The 17,336-nt window shown below is 49.7% G+C and overlaps 1 protein-coding gene across 2 annotated transcripts in view; it reads right to left on the reverse strand.

Moving 5' to 3' along the window:
* The window catches only part of SCYL1 (SCY1 like pseudokinase 1), a 990,258-nt gene that overhangs the window by 262,358 nt on the left and 710,564 nt on the right, over nucleotides 1-17,336 (reverse strand). For both annotated transcript variants that reach the window (XM_078660868.1, XM_078660869.1), the window contains exon 14: nucleotides 1,905-2,029. In XM_078660868.1, the coding sequence (XP_078516994.1) occupies nucleotides 1,905-2,029 (125 nt within the window). The remainder of the gene's footprint in view (nucleotides 1-1,904; nucleotides 2,030-17,336) is intronic.

Raw genomic sequence — 17,336 nt, forward strand, 5'->3', positions numbered from 1 at the left:
ATGGTATAGCATTATCCTGAAACAGCTTAGGGAGTTGTTCCCGACAGCTGCAGACAGGCTCAGCTCATGCTAGAGCTCCATCTCACATTAAACCACGCACTCTGCCTCCAGGATTGATGAGGCCTTCCATAGGAGTGGCTCACAGGTTTATATGTGTCCAGATATAGGTTTAGATATAGGTATACTATATCTAAGCAAGGGGTGATTACACCACCTTACCCCAGCTGAGTGATCAGCCAGTTGTGTCAATTTAAGAACCAGCCAGGGGTGGCAAAAGATATGCTGCAGCCCCTGGTAGGCCTTGGTGGCACCTATGCCCTGGCCTGGGCACCTATAGTGCATGGTACAGGGGCTGACAAGGAGTCCATTTCCAATTGTGGTATGTACCTAGGGTACATGGAATCCATTTTACAGAGAGAGCAGATGGCCTGGGGCCCTGATTAGCAGGGAACCAGGTCAACTAAGTCAAAAACCAGCTAAACACAAGGCAAAAAATCTGGGGTAACCATAGTCAGGTAGCCACCTTCCTACAATGCTATTACAGTAATTGCGGACTATAACCACCTAGCTTTTGTGGGGAGAGAGGTTTCAGAAGGATCCTCCCAAGAGGCCAAATTTTAAAAATATTATTTTTTTTCAGATCGCAGTCCAACGTGACTCTTGCAAGAACCAGCGCAGCCCCTTTCTTGAGTCCCGCAGGAGCACAGGGGTCCACACTAAGTTATCCATGACTCCTGAAAAAGTTTTTTTTAAACGGTGGAGGAAGATACCGCGTGGGGGCCTGCGGGCATTGAGCGCTTGCAGGGGTTGAATGCAGGGCCCTGCGGTCAACCTCGCACTGCGCACGGCCAAAGGCTGTGCACACATGGGGTTGGCAACGGACGTATCGTAGGAAGATATTACTTTAAATCAAAAAATCGAAATTTACTGAAAAATAAAAAGCCTAAAGTGGAGTTATACATAAGTAAGGTAGAAAGATTTTAATTACGTTAAAAAACGTTAGAAAATCACTGAAAATATCAAAAGTTAAAGTGGAGTTATACTTCGGTCTTCTAATACTAAAACTACAGTTATAAAACCAAAAAACACTGCAATTCACCTGTTATGAGTAACTGACTTAAGTATAACTTGCACTGCTTATTAGCTCACATATTACTTCAATGATGACACATGCAATCTATGGCAGTGCAAGGTGGTTTGTTCTCCAATGCTCTTCTATATCATCGATGATACTTTTTTTCAGTGTACTGCTGTCTTTTTTGCCATTTTCCGTTGAATCTTCAGGGTCTGACCCAAAGCTGTGGGCTCTGCTTCCATACCTGATGGCACAAAAAATAACCTAAATATAGCGAGCATGATCTAGGCTTCGAGGGGTACATCTGACATCATGGGGAGGGGTAGGCCCATCTCCTGGTAGACAAACAAGAGGGAAAAAAAGAGGACTTTCAGATCCCATCCTCTTGCTGGAATAATGCACCGCATATGAATCCAAGAAAGACTCACTGCGAAACCTATTGTCTGTGCCTATTATGACCCCCCATGATCAGTAACCTTGTTCCTCTCTTTCAACATCTTCACTTGTTCCCCTCACCTCCCTCAGTCTCCTCCAAACCTAACAACTTCTTCTATTTCTCCGAGAACATATGTCCATGCTTTCTGCTAAGATTGTTGTTGAACTGTTGATGTTGTTTTACAATCTATTGCCTACAATGGCTACGTGATAGTTCTATTTCTGAGCAGACATACACAACTAGTTGATTTGATGTAAAGTGAGCTGACACCTCTTCAGCTGACTTATGCTTCATAAAATTGTGAAATAAAAAATAAATTAAATACCATTAATAGCATACAGCATGTAAGGTGTATTGCTGATTTTAAAGCTCTGGCAATGTATCACACCTTACCTCTAAACTGCCCCAGTCCTCATCATCCCACCTGTCAGCAGAATTGTCATCTCCCTCTACCGGATCATCTTGCATGACATCAAGGTGGCTTGGTGGAGCAGCAGACACAGGCACTGTAGTAGGTACTGCCAAAGAGGTCCGACTGGTTACTTAAGCAGGCACACAATATACACACTTGGTTGAATACACTACTCAAGTTCAAGTTGAATTTACGTTTATTTGGACTATTGGTCCTCAAACATTACATATAGTAAAATACATCTAAAGTTACATAATCTTAAATACACTAAACACATCTTAAAATACAATACAATTAATACACCCTCCATTAATTAATTAAATCTGGATGGGTTAAAAACTCATTTAAAACCGTTAAGAAGAAGTGCCTTTACTCTTTGCATGAACTTCCCAATAGCAACAGCAATATCTAAGTGGCTCATTTCCGTCACCAAAGTTACAGCCTGGGCCCTAGACTTAATCTCATATTTACTAAAAATTGGTCTTAAAACATGATTCGAATATCACGAAACTTCTGGCAATCTATTAAAATATGTAACAAATCACATGAAGAGCCCAAAGTGCAAATACATCTTCCCATTTTATCGATCATTAAGCTTTTTACCACATTATTTACATAGCACGGGTTTACCCCAATTCTTGTCCTTAGAACCTCTCTTCTCAACCAACAGTCGGGTAATCTGTCAACATAGGGAAAGCATTGTTCATTTTTCCATGCCACAGTCATAAAGTGTACTGAGGTTTTATTTGCAAGGATTTTTTGATCCTGTGCCTGCGATATTTCATTTCCCAATGCCCTTAGTACCTTCTTTTCACAATTAATCATGTAAGTAATGGGACACAATTTAACCTTCATCGTGCTACACAACTTCGTCATGATAGCTCTAGTCTCTTTAGCCCATTCTAATTCACTATTCCGAATTTCGTTTTTACACCATTGTGATATTTTGGTGTACTCACCTACTCCTAGGCGCTGCTAAAAATGAAGAAGGGCCATACTAGCTAAGATGCCCCAAGCAGGCAGTCCTAGTTCAAGTCTTATGGCCTGTACCATTGCCGACGAGGGGAGTGAGAATAGATTTGTTTAGATTTTTACCTTCCTTGGCATCCCAACCCTTTTTGCCACTTAAGCATAAAAGTTCCGCACCATACAGAAACTGCGGATGTACAATGGCAGAGTAGGCTTTTAACACTGGTCCACCTGACATTGCACCATAGGTTTTGTTAAACAATTTCAATCCACTAATCGATGCTGATGTTCTTAATTTTAATGCATCTAGATGGGTATGCCATTTCAAATTTCTTTCAATCCACATTCCTTAATACCTGTATTCTGTACGGTTTCTACTTTCTCAGACCCCAAATGCCTTGCAAACCCGACTTTCCTCCGACCAAAGCTCAGGGCTTTAGTCTTATCCATGTTCACCACCAGTTTTTTTTTGGAGCAATAATCATGAAATATATTTAGTTTCCTTTGTAGGCCAATTTCGGTCTGATCCATGATCACCAGATCGTCCGCATAGAGCAAACATGCAATATGCTTACCATCTTGTTTTGGGTTTACCCCATTGGCGTTCTCTAAGGTCAATGGCAAGTCTGCCAAGAGCAAGGAGAACAGCAGGGGAGCCAATACACACCCCTGCCGCAACCCATTTCCAATCTCAATCTTCCTGGTTAAACTTCCATCTACATCTAAAATTATCTGAGCCCAATTCTTTATGTGGAGCATTTGGATCAGACTTAACAAATCTTTTGGGATACCATAACTGAATAGGGCCTCCCACAATAGCTCCCGGTTCACCATATCACTACGCGGAAGTCTACAAACAACAAAACAAATTCCCCCGCTGTTCGATCGATTTCTGCACTATGGCCCAGAGAGCAAAACAATGGTCAATTGTGGAATGGCCTGCTTTAAATCCCCCCCTGTTCTGGGGGTATAATCTGATTTTCTTCCGACCACTCTGTAAGTAGTCCCAAAATAACTTTTGCAAAGACTTTCTCCCCTATATCTAGGAGATTTATTAACCTATAATTCTTTGGTAGATTTGAATCCCCCTTCTTGTGGATTGGTCTTATAATTGCACCCCTCCAACTTTCTGGTACAATTCCAGTCATCAAAATCACTTGGTACATCTTTGCAAAAAACTCTGCCCACTATTCTGGTCTAGTCTTTATTATTACTGCTGGAAGATTGTCTAGGCCAGCGGTGTGAGTGAGGTTCCGATTTACTATAATTTTCTTTATAAAACTGGGGCGAAAAGTTCTTTTAGGTCGTCCCTCACCAGCGACCACCCTGTCCCCCCAGCTTTTTCTTGTACCGGCCAGTTCCCATATATCTCTTCCAGGTAACCCACCCAATCATCCTCAGGGACCATACAATCTAGGGATCCTACTTTCCTACCCGCACTTTCTTGGACCAATCTCCAAAACCTTTTACATCTCTGGTTTCAATTACCTCCAACACATTTGCCCAGCATGTATCTTTATAGGTTCTTTTGTTATTCCTGATTAATGTTTTATATTTTACCCTAAGTGATTGAAGGGAATCAGACAGTTCCACTTTGAACCTTGCCCTTAACCTTCTTTCCTTATGCCTGATCTGAGCCTTTGCTACCCGGCATTCATCGTCAAACCAGGCATGCATATTTTTATTAACTCTCTGGCTTCCAGGCCCTGATTTGATTGATTTAAATGTTATCCTTAGGGCAGAAGTCTTCAAACTTTTGTAGGTTGAGCCCCCCCAGCTGAATTTTTTTTAGATGTTGCCCCCCCCCCCCCCACCACCTGACAGAAATTTCGTCACATGCACTTTCCGGGCATATAATCAGCGAATAACATTCAATACAATAAGAGTGTTTAGTAAACTGCAGGTTTGGGAGTGGGTGTGGTGAAATGACAGAGGCTTATTACACAGCTCAAAACACCACTTTCCAAGATAAAATGTGTGCAAATTGTTTTTACTAGGATGCTTTGTTTTACACATGACATGGATTAATAATAACACCACCAACATAAATGCGACAGGTGTGCCTGTTTTTCAGAGACGGTCAATCTGTGGATGGATTTTTGCTACTGCCATCCTCTGGTTGTGCTCCACATCCAGTCTTGAACGGTACTTAGTCTTTAATACCGCAAGTGCTGAGAACCCAATCTCACATAAATAGGACGAGCTGAAAGGCAAGAGAGTTTTGATAGCAGTTTCTCCCAAAGTGAGGGTTGAGGTAGTGTGCTCGTGTGACTGCAGGGTGAGGTACAGGGTGAACAGCACAAGTGCATTGTGAGCGCAGAGTGATCATCGTGAGTGGAGGGTAAGTGGGTGAATGGTGTGAGAACAAGGTGATCAGTGGGAGTGCAGGGTGAGCGGGTGAATGGTGGGAGTGTATGGTGATCAGTGTGAGTGCATTGTGATCGCTGTGAGTGCAGGGTGAGCGGGTGAATGGTGTGAGTGCATGGTGATCAGTGTGAGCACATTGTGATCGCTGTGAGTGCAGAGTGATCACTGTGAGTGGAGGGTAAGTGGGTGAATGATGTGAGTGCATCGGGATCAGTGTGAGTGCTGGGTGAGAGTGAAGAGTGAGAATGAGGAGTGAGTGGTCTGAATGCAAGGTGCATTCCCAGAAACTTGAAGTAACTCAGCATATTATTGACGGCAGCGTAGGGTTTCAAATTTGTTAAACTATTGCTATTATGGCCGTAACCAGGGATCAGGGTTGAGGAAATAAATAATGTGCTGATCCCTCAACAAACTTCCAGTCTTATAACTAGGGTTGCCAGCTCATTATTTTGATGTCACAGATAGTATAAAAATAAGCAGTTACCTAAAGCTGTATTTTCAACACTTGTCTGTGCAGACTTTGAACAGCAAATATAAATAGAAATTGTTCTCTAGAGATGCATGAATGATCCATGACTGATAATAAAAGGGAACAAAGATAGAAAAATCACATTACAAATGAATCAACAAAAAGAAGGGGGGACCGGGAGCTTGTTAACATTACAAATGAATACATACTTATTTATAACCATATTTAGCAATTTGCAAGCTGTTTAAAACAACACATGGCTGGCTGGCATTTTGCGCGCCTGCCTGTGTAATTGTAAAAGAAACTTTCAGGGACGTTTTAAGGATTTTGGGGCCTGTGGGCCAAATGTATTTTTAGGGCCCCTGTTCAGACCAGCTTTGATTTTATGATCTAGTCTCAGCTCTTTCATGGCTTCTTTAGTCAAATACTGAGGGGCAAATATACAAGCCCCTTGCGCCTCCTTTGTGCTGCAGTTGCGTCACTTTTGTGACGCGGCGATGCAAAAGATGCGCCATGGTGCGGGGTATTAACAACGTGACACATCTGGGAGATGCGTCACGTTGTAAAGCCCTGCGCCATAAGGAGGCGTTCCGGCGCAGGGGGGGCGTACCTGCGCAGGAACGCCTCCTAAAAGTGGCTGAGTGAAATCTACAAGATTTCACTCAGTCACTTTTAGGCCAATGCTGCGTCAAAACCCTGCGCCTGCTTGAAGCAGGCGTAAGGCTTGACGCAGCATTGTCCAGATTGGGCCCCCCAAAGCATTGCTGGAGCTGCGTCGCGCTTGCGAGGCAACTCCAGCAATGCACCGCTTTTACGGCACAGATGCGCAACGCATCTGTGCCGTTTTTGCCCCATTATGCGCCGCATTGTAAATGCAGCGCATCATGGGTGGCAGGGATGCGCCAGTAAATGTAAATCTGCCCCTAAATGTGTTTACATCAGATATTCAGGGATAGTGATGTGTGTTTTCAGTATGTAACACAACAGCAGTTCACTAATATTACTGCAAATAATCTGTCACACCCTTCTATTTCTCATATGTGAGGTCATGTATTGATCTAAAATCTACTTTTTATATGGATATCGCATGACGCTTAAACACCTTTTGTCTGCAAAATGTCTGTAATAGACTTTTACACATTAAAAACTAATGATTGAAAAACGCTCTTTACAACATTGTGTTTAAAAATGATTCTAGGTCATGAGGCAAGACAGTAGAACAGAGCTGGCTCTTTCAACCCCCCCCCCCCCCCATCACCCCCACCCCCTTTAAAAGGCTGGGGCCCTGGGTCAGACCCCACTTTGCCCATGCCTTAAGCTTCTCTGGAAACGTTGTCTCCGTTCTGAGAAGAGCTAACTCTCCCAGGAGGGGGTTAATTCACAGAGCTGACAGCTTCAGCTGCAGTGGGAGGCGAAGGGTCTCCTCTCCTAAAACTGAAAGCGTGTCTGTTTGTTTTTGTTTTAGCAGAGGAGACTCCCACTGCAGCTGAAGCCGTCAGCTCTGTAATTAACCCCTTCCTGGGAAGGTTAACAAGACAAAAGTACAGGCACCTCGTGCCTCATCGATCTCCCCTCCCTCCCCCTTCCACTCACCGGAGTCCTCCAAGAAGACTTGCAGGGAACAAAGGTCAGATTGGCGTGGAGTGCGCGCCCTCCCTGGGATGGTGTCGCGCCCCCCAGATTGAAGAACATTGCCTTAGGGTGTCCACTAGCTTACTTATGGTGGTTTCAAACCAGATACTTCCATTCCTAGAGTGGATTTCTTCTACTGGGATTGCCAGCTGAGTTTGTTTTAATTTCTCAATGTGTTCCTCTGTTATCCTGGTTGTCAACCGTTTAGGGTAATCCGCATGAACCTGTAGAGCCCTTCTCTCTTTTGACTGTTTGGTAAATATAATCCAGTTCTCAAGGGGTAATGATCACTACCTTCCATTTTCACCACCTCAAAATTTTTGATTAGCCCAAAATGCCAAGCATGGGTAAACACATAATCTATTGGGCAGAGTTGCTGGCCCTTCATAAAGGTGCGACTTGCTGGCCAATCCCCCTGCATTCTCCCATTTAGGCATACCATGCCTAATGAACCCATCATTTGAGTACATTTCTTATCTTGTGGTGAGGACTCTCCTCAAGGGAAGTTGGCCACTTCAATATTATAAGATGTTAATAATTCCTTATGCCAACTATCCACCCTTCGGGGGTCTAATCTATAATTAAAATCTCCTAACACCAATAAAATATCCTTCTGATCATTTTCAATTACGGACGCAATATCATCTTTCAACTTTGCCAGGTTCTCCTCATATTCATGGTCCTTTCCCTTCTGTATGTATACATTTATAATGCATATCCCTTCATAACAGGGATCCAACTTCTGCAGCAGAACCCTACAGCCTAGAGACCAAGCACAGTGTAACTTCACATTTTCAACCTTCCTTGCTATCTGTGTAGAGATCAGAGTTAATTGCCCCCCGATGCCTCCCCACGGGACTTTTCCTTTGCTGCTTTAGCATTTTGAACGAATCCTGCTATAACTAGGTTTGTTACGGTATCGTCACACAGCCAAGTCTCCTGTAAGCACACAATATCGTTTCTTTTAATGAAATTGACAACATTATCTTGAGTCGATATTTTCTTATATTCGTTTATGTTCCACGACAGGATTGATAGGCTGTGTGACGACCCATGTTCCCAGTCTATTTCACTCAGGAACCCTTCCTCATCGTACTCCCTTAAATCTGTGTTTGCTAGAACATTATACCAGTTTCCAGCAAGTACATCTCTTTCATGTCTTGCAATTTCATTATCAGTTATAGTTATTGCCATACCATCTTTATTATTTCAACTTGAATTAATTAACCTCACCTGCAGTATCCCTAAACCTGCATGGTTCATAAGGAAGTGCTGCCCCTGGATTTCCTCCCTTCTTACCAGTCTAATCCCCTCCTTTTGCAGCTCATGCTTTGCTTTTTCCACAGCGGCTTTTACCAAGGCAGAATACAAGAGAACCTTAGTTATTTTGCCCCCTTTACTACTCTTAACAAAGCCTACTTCTCTCAGGTCCTCTGTGCCGATGCTGCAGAGGCTTCCACATTTTGACAAGGAGTAAAGGAGCTGTGAACGATTTAATGGGTTTAATTTCCTAGCTTTTTTCCCACCTTTCCCCTGTTCGGCAGGTTCCAGGAAAACCCATAGGTCGGGGTTACAATCTTGCCTTTCAACATTGGTGATTCCCAATAAACCAGCTTCTCTTGTCCTTGAAAGGCTGTTTCCTTTATCTTTTCCCATAAGGGCCTTATTACACCTAGGGCTTCTAGATCCCAACTGGGGGTTATCCTCTTTTCTATGTCTGTCCCCTCCTTTACATTCAATGTTGCTACCAAGTTACTTTTACTAGTCTTTTTCCTTTCTTGCGGAATCCAGTATTCTTTTTGTTCAACTCGGGGTTTTAACTCATTCTCCTTTGTTCTTTGCTTCACCTGTCTCTCTTGATTTTCTTTTCTATTCCTTTCTACTTTCCCTCTTTTCTCCTTCCTTTCTAGTTGTTTTAAATGCTGTCTATTTCTAGGGGCGACCCCCTCCCCCCTAGACCTCAGAAGGCCCCTCGTATTATATCTTCTTTCACCCCACTTTCCCACCATCATAGGCTGTCGAGATATATAAACACTCGGTTCCTCTTTCTGTGGGTTCGGAGCCCTAAGTACAACTTCCTCTTCCTCTATGCCACCTACTCCGTCCTGTTCTTCACCTACCGGTCTAACTAATGCTGGCATAAATCCTTTAATTTGTGTCAACTCACCCAACATAGCTTTAAACTGCTCCCCTTGTGTTTTTAAAATATCATTATTTACTACTGATACCTCCAATAAACCTTGCAGGGTTTTTTGGAGGATCCACATAACCTCAAGCATGGAAGTGCTCGAGGCTCCTGTGACGTCCAGCCCATGCAGTGGAGATTGCAATACCAAAAGAGCACTCAGTGCCAGCATTCGCCTTAGTTTGGGCGACTGTTCCATTGTTGCCTTTAATACTCCGATCCTTGCTGCTTAGGGTTCCATCTTCGCCCTCGCTCTCCGTTTGGTGAAGAGGACAGCCGGGGGTTCAAGGAAAATCCAGAGATATTAAAACTGTTCTCCGTTGAAGAGGCTAGCTCCACCGCGCCTATGGACTCCGAAATTGGATGTACCATGGCACTTGTCTCCTTTTTCGTCATATCCATCCCCTTAAAATGTCTTCCCAAGAAATCTTTTATTGAGTTGGACACTAACGAGCCACCATTTGTTATGATTTTCGATTTTGCAGATTTTGCTGACTGCGGTGTTAGAGTCAAGGATTGGGTATTTCTTGATACTAATTTCTTCTTTCCGGTTGGCTCGCTTGTCGCACAAGTTACTACTTGCGTAACGATATATCTGTAAGAGACATTAGTTAGTATTAGATTCCTTACCTTAGAATATCCCCAGGCGTCAGACTGGATCCGGAAATTTTTGCGTAGCAGTACCCTTGCGCGTCGGTAGGCGTCGTCTGCGGCTCCGCGTCCGTCGTCGGCGCCGTGATGACGTCGTCGGAGTACTTAGACGCCGCCTCCGCGTGCTGACGTCAGTTCTTAGACACAGCTTTTCCGCGCCAGAAACGCAGAGCCATGTTAAAAACCAACACTGGTGCCATTGAAACTAGGGCCCTGAAAGGGGACAACCCTAACCCTAGATATTGGTTTGCAGAACGGGGAGGATGGGTGGGTCGGTAAGGAATCTAATACTAACTAATGTTTCTTACAGATATATCGTTACACAAGTAGTAACTTGTGCATCTGAAACAGACACGTTAGTATTAGATTCCTTACCTTAGAATAGATACCCCAGCAATACCAACCCCGGTGGTGGGTCTGCGAACCAATAATCACACCAGAAAGTCCTGGAGGACGGAACGGCCAAAGAAGCCATCCCTCCGGACTTGGCTGTCCAGGCAGTAGTGTCTCGCAAACGTGTGCAGCGATGCCCACGTAGCTGCCTGACAGATGTCTTGTAAGGGCACACCCCTGCCTAGGGCAGTGGTAGTCGCCGTGGCTCGGGTAGAATGAGCCCGAAATCCAGCAGGGGGCTCCTTCCTAGCCAAAGAGTAGCATGCCTGGATGCATAAGATGATCCACCGGGAGATGGTCCTCTTGTGCACCGCTTTCCCCTTCTTAGCGCCCACGTAACCAACAAAGAGTTGGTCATCCACCCGGAACTGGCGTGTGCGATCCAAATAAAACGAGAGCGCACGTTTTGGGTCCAGACGGTGGAGCCGCTCTTCCTCTTTAGAGGGATGCGGTGGCGGTAAGAAGGTTGGCAAGGTGATAGACTGCCCGATGTGGAAGGCCGTGACAACCTTGGGCAGGAAAGAAGGTTTGGTACGTAGCACCACTTTGTCCGGATGGACAGAAAGGAAAGGTGGAGTACAAGAAAGGGCCTCGAGCTCACTCACTCTCCTGGCAGAGTGATGGCAACCAGGAAAGCAGTCTTCAAAGTCAGAAGGCGAAGAGGACAGTTGTGAAGCGGCTCAAAGGGAGCGCACATCAGAAATGTAAGAACCAGGTTCAAGTCCCACTGAGGCATCACAAACGGAACAGGAGGAAACGTGTGTGTGATGCCCTTAAGAAATCTATTCACAATAGGGGACTTGAACAAAGAAGGCTGATCAGGTAGCCTGAGAAAGGCTGAAAGGGCAGAAAGATAGCCCTTGATAGTGCCCAGAGCAGAGCCCTGCTGGGCAAGAGAAAGAAGGAAGAGAAGAACCTCAGAAAGAGGGGCAGCAAGAGGATCCACAGCCTTTGCTGTGCACCATGCCACAAATCTGTTCCACCTGCAGGCGTATACCGACTTCGTGGAGGCACGCCTGGCTGCCAGAATGACGTTACAGACTTCAGGAGGCAAGTCAAATGGCCTCAACTGTCGCCGCTCAATCTCCAAGCATGGAGGTGGAGACTGGACAGGCTCGGGTGGGGGACCGTCCCCTGCTGCTGCGACAGAAGGTCCTCCTGAAGAGGCAGACGAACCGGGGGATCGACTGACATATTGAGTAGCTCTGGATACCAGTACCTTCTCGCCCAGTCCGGAGCCACAAGGATGACTTGGGCCTGGTCGCGCTTGATCTTCTTCAGCACTCTGGGCAGAAGTGGTATAGGCAGAAAGGCGTACAACAGACCGCAACTCCACTCGCGACGAAAAGCGTCTCCGAGCGAGTGCCGCCTTGGAAATTCCAACGCGCAGAACAGATGACATTGCGCGTTCTCTTCGGTGGCGAATAGATCTAACCAAGGCTCTCCCCATCGCTGAAAGAGGCCTTGCGCCACGTCCGAGTTCAGACGCCATTCGTGATCCATCATGCACCAATGGCTGAGCTCGTCCGCCCTGGCGTTCAGAGAACCCGCCAGGTGTTGAGCCACCAGGGTCACGCCCTGGCGTTCCAGCCACTGCCAGAGGCGCAGAGCCTCCTGGCAAAGGGTCCACGACCCCACCCCGCCCTGTTTGTTGCAGTACCACATGGCGGTGGTGTTGTCCGTGAACACCTGCACTACACTCCCCCGGACAGAGGGGAGGAATGCCTTCAGTGCTAGACGAATCGCCCGTAACTCCAACAGGTTGATGTGGAGCCGGGCCTCTGCCGGAGACCAGAGGCCTCTGATCTCTGCCTCTCCCATGTGGCCCCCCCAGCCCTGGAGGGACGCGTCCGTCACAACTACGTGCTCCGGTTGGGGAAGGGAGAGGGATCTGCCGCTGACCCAATCGCGGTCCGCGAGCCACCACTGCAGCTGTCTCGCAGTGCCCTCCGAGATCAGGACGTGGTCGGACAGATTGCCCTGATGCTGGGCCCACTGAAACTTCAGGTCCCACTGCAGAGCCCGCATCCGCCACCTGGCGTGATGCACCAGAAGGATGCAGGAGGCCATCAGCCCCAGGAGCCGCAGCGTCAACCTGACCGAGACCCGGGATAATGGCTGAAAGATGGGAATCAGAGCCTGAATATCCCGGACCCGCTGTTCGGGTGGATAAACCCGAAACTGCGCAGAGTCCAGAACCGCTCCGATGAAGAGGAGCTTCTGAGAGGGACACAGGTGTGACTTTGGCACATTGATGGAGAACCCCAGCTGGTGCTGGAGATCTGCCGTAGTCTGGAGGTGGCTGACGACTGTCTGGGGCGAGCCCGCCTTCAACAACCAGTCGTCGAGGTAGGGGAAGACTGAAACCCCTAACCTGCGCAGATGAGCTGCGACCACCGCCATCACCTTTCTGAACACCCGTGGGGCGCTGGTAAGGCCGAAGGGGAGCACGGTAAACTGAAAGTGCTCGTGGCCAACCGTAAACTGCAGGTAGCGCCGGTGGTCCGGCAGGACGGGGATGTGGAAATAAGCGTCCTGCAAGTCCAACGCTACCATCCAGTCTCCTGGGTCCAGGGCAGCTAGGACCTGAGCCAGTGTCAGCATCTTGAACTTCTCCTTCCGGAGGAAGCCGTTGACGTTCCGTAGATCCAAGATAGGGCGTAGGCCCCCCTTGCCCTTCTTGGGTACCAGAAAGTAGTGGGAGTAGCAACCACACCCTACTTCTGGCCCAGGAACGCGCTCGATGGCCCCCTTGGCCAAGAGGGCCGTAACTTCCTCCTGCAGAAGTCGCAAATGATCCCCCGATACACGGTGGTTCTGCGGTGGCATGGCTGGAGGAGTCGCCTCGAAGGGGAGGGAGTAGCCTCTTCGGACGATTTGCAGCACCCACCTGTCCGAAGTGACAGTGCGCCAGTGGAGGTGGTGATGGCGAACCCTGCCCCCCATTGGCGTCACATGGGCCGGAAAGCACGGACTAGGAGGGTTTAGAGGCAGATGCTGCGGGGGAAGGTGTGGACTGACCTCGCCGTTGACCCCTACCGCCTGGACGGCAGTTACCACGGCCGCCACCAAGTTGGGTATTGCCCTGCGGAGCGTGGCTAGCGGCACGTGTGGGCGCACCCCTTCCGTGGCCGAGAGGCCCAAGGACTTGGCCGTAGCCCTGGAGTCCTTAAAGCGCTCGAGCGCATGGTCTGCTTGGTCGCCAAAGAGGCGACGGCCATCGAACGGCATGTCCATGAGTGTGTTCTGGACATCTGCCGAAAAGTTGGCGGACCTCAGCCAGGCGTGGCGTCTGACTGCCACTGTCGTTGCCATCGCCCTGCCTAGCGAGTCGGTGGTATCCAGCCCACACCTAATGGAATACTTGGCTGTGTCCCGGCCCTCCACAAGGGCTTGGCCGAGTTTGGCCCGTACCTCCAACGGACACTCTGGCAGCACATCCGCGACCGTATCCCACAGGGAGTGGGTGTAACGGCCCAAGAGGCATGCGGTGTTGGAAGACCGCAGACCCAAACTAAGGGATGAGAATATTTTCTTTCCATACTGCTCATACCTCTTGGATTCCCTGTCCGGCGGGGCGGACGGGAATTCGGTCTGGGAATTAGAGGCCTGGATGACCAGACTCTCGGGGGTGGGGTGGGTGGACAGGAAACATGGGTCGCCCGGGGCTAGAAGGTGGCGTCTGGCCACGTTCCTATCTACGGGCGAACCCGTAGCGGGCTTGGACCAAGTGCCCAGAAGAACGTCGGTCAAGGCCTCATTAAAGGGCAGCAGAGTCTCGGCCGAGCTTGACTGCGGTTTAAGGACCTCAGTGAGGAGGTTAGTCCTCACGGCCGCGACGGGGAGCTCAAGGCCCAAGGCCTTGGCAGCCCTCATCAGCACCACACTATAGGTTGCCCCCTCCTCCGAAGCCACGGTAGGAGGGGAGACAAAACCAGTGTCTGGAGAGGTGTCCAGGCCACTGGCCTCCCCAAGGTCTCCTGTCCAGTCCTCATGAGACTGACACTCCCTGGTCAGAGGGTCCTCAGACCCCTCCCAGTCCTCTTCATCACCCATCTCCTGAAACTCAGGGTTCTCAACTAATGGGGCTTGTACATTAAAGTGAAATTCACCAAACGACGTCTGGAGCGGCGCCCATCGGGGCCGTCCCGACGGCTGAACAGGAACGAAGGTGGAACCGGGGACGGCGCCGCCCGTCGACGGCGCCGGAGGCGACACCTGCGGGTCCGACGCCGGGGAGGTCGTAAGATCCACCGCCGACGAACCAGATCCGGAAGGAGGTCCAGCGGCGTCCTGCGGCGCCGGGCCCGAAGGCGCCGGGACAACTGAACCCCTCGGCACCGGCGGCGTCGGGATAGTGGGGACCTGCGGCGCCGGGCCCGAAGGCGTCGGCGGCGTCGGGGCCGAAGCACCAGACGGCGTCGGGGCCGGAACCGCCGACCCGCTAGGGGCCCCAGACGGGTCCGCTGGGCCCGAAGGCGCCGCGGAGCCCGCCGGAGGATAGAGTTTCCTCATGGCCATGAGGAAGCGCTCGATCTCCTCCTGCGACGCGTTCAGCCCAGGGACCGGAGGGTGTGGAGCTGCACGCGGCGCCCGCGACTCCGACGGAGTCGCGTGGGTGGTGTCACCCGAACCCATCGCGCGAGCGTCGGGGGGGAGTCCGAAGAGCGATGACGCCGCTTGGACTTCTTGTGCCTCTTACCTGACGACGACTTCGACCCGGAGGAGTGCGGCCTACTCTCGGAACTGTGGTGGCTCCGAGCCCGTGACCTGTCCCTCGACCTCCCATGGGATCGGGACCGCTCACGGCGCGGGACCGACTGCCGGAGTTCGAGTCGCCTGCGGGACCGCTCCCGCCTGGCTTTCGAAGAGAGGGCCCGGCAGTCGGAGCAGGCCTTGTTATGTTATGTTAATTTCGATTTATATAGCGCCAAATCACCGACAGGTCTCTTAGCGCTTGCTTTGGGAACCCGTCCTGGCTTTCCCTGCGAGATTACCCCTCCTGGGCATCCCCAAGGTGAAGACCAGGCATCCCGCCGCGGGGGGGCCGTAGTGGAGATTAAGCAAGTTATTGCCCAGAGCTGCAGAGTGTGAACCCATGATTCGAGTAGGCACCGAGGCGAGAATTATCGAGTCCGTGGACATTTGGGCTTAAGACCCTGCCGCGTCGGGAATTGAACCCTGGTCCCGGGTCGGACATCTGCATCAGGGTCTGCCTCCTCTAACCAGTGAGCCACACTTCTCCAACTTCTGTCATCGTGGTCGACGCCCAGACAAGATAAACAGACGCGGTGAGGATCCGTGACCGACATCAGGCGGTCGCAATCATCACAGGGCTTGAACCCGGGCATCCCCAAGTTAGTCAAAAATTGACTAGGGTTACTGCTTTTTCCAGATCTGCGCTTGCTGGCGCGGAAAAAAGAAGAACTGACGTCAGCACGCGGAGGCGGCGTCTAAGTACTCCGACGACGTCATCACGGCGCCCACGACGGACGCAGAGCCGCAGACGACGCCTACCGACGCGCAAGGGTACTGCTACGCAAAAATTTCCGGATCCAGTGTGACGCCTGGGGATATTCTAAGGTAAGGAATCTAATACTAACGTGTCTCTTTCAGATGCCCCCTTTAGCTTAGAGACACTGCTCACTTCGCCTACTGCTTGAACGTTTATTTAATTCTTTTTCCCAATTTTTGGGGCCTTACGGGTTCTTGCTTTGGCTGGTGCCATCTTTGTAATCCTTTCTTCGTTACTTGCCCTCCGTTCACCAATCCTGTATGTAGCCTATTCAAAGCTTCCTCCCAGGTCGAGCCTCCACAGGGATTTTCCGGGCCCCCATTACCAACTCAGTAGCTTATGGCTACCACAGTCACTTTTAGGTCACTTTTGGATTTGATTACCTTAATTATTTGAAAAGCCAGACCCTCCCTCACTCAGGGTATCTTACACACCCACAGCTACTCCTCACTTACCTCTGTTCCCCGGTTACCGCTGCGCGCTCCACTCTCCCAGCCCCTTGCTGCTCTCCTGTTGATAAGGTGCTGTCACAAGCTTAGAGACTACTAGCACCGAGAGCACTCTTTTGAGGACAGCATTTTGAATTTAAATATTCTCCTCTCGGAGCCAGGCCTCTCAGGCACCGCCGGTAATCTCCTGCTTTCACCTGCTCTCACCATGCTCCAAGGCTGCACCTGCTCCTGCTTTCACCTCGCCTGCTCATCGGGGCCTCGTCAGGGCCTTCCGCAGACCTCCCGCAGGGCACCTCGGGCGTTCAGTGACCCAAGGGGCGGCACGACGTGATCCTCGGGTTAATTCTGGACGCGATTCTCGGGTGCGCACGTCCGAAGTCGACGTCTCCAATGGTTCTCAGGTAACGGTGGGGGCTGTGCGCGTAACCAGGCCCGGACTGACTGTTGTGGGCACCGGGCAATCCCTCGGTCGGCCGCAAGGATGGGGGCCGGTTTTGGGCTCTAGGGGGCCGTTTTTGTTGCAGAGCCGTTTTTGCAGCATAGCTGCAAAATCGGCCCTGTAACAAAATCGGCTGAAAAGCGGCCCTGGCAAAGCGCTCGCCCCCCTCCCGCCCGGTGGGCGGGGGGGCCGGCCGAGCACTTTGCCAGGGCCTGTTTTGGTTCCCAGTCCGGCCCTGTGCGTAACCAGCAGACGGCAATCCGAGAACAGAGAATAACCTGAACTGTTAGTAGCTGTTGGATGTCTGTGTGTGCGCACGTGTCTGTGGCAGGGAATACACT

This window comes from Lissotriton helveticus, chromosome 9 (genome assembly GCF_964261635.1).
Source record: "Lissotriton helveticus chromosome 9, aLisHel1.1, whole genome shotgun sequence".
Lineage (NCBI taxonomy): Eukaryota > Metazoa > Chordata > Amphibia > Caudata > Salamandridae > Lissotriton > Lissotriton helveticus.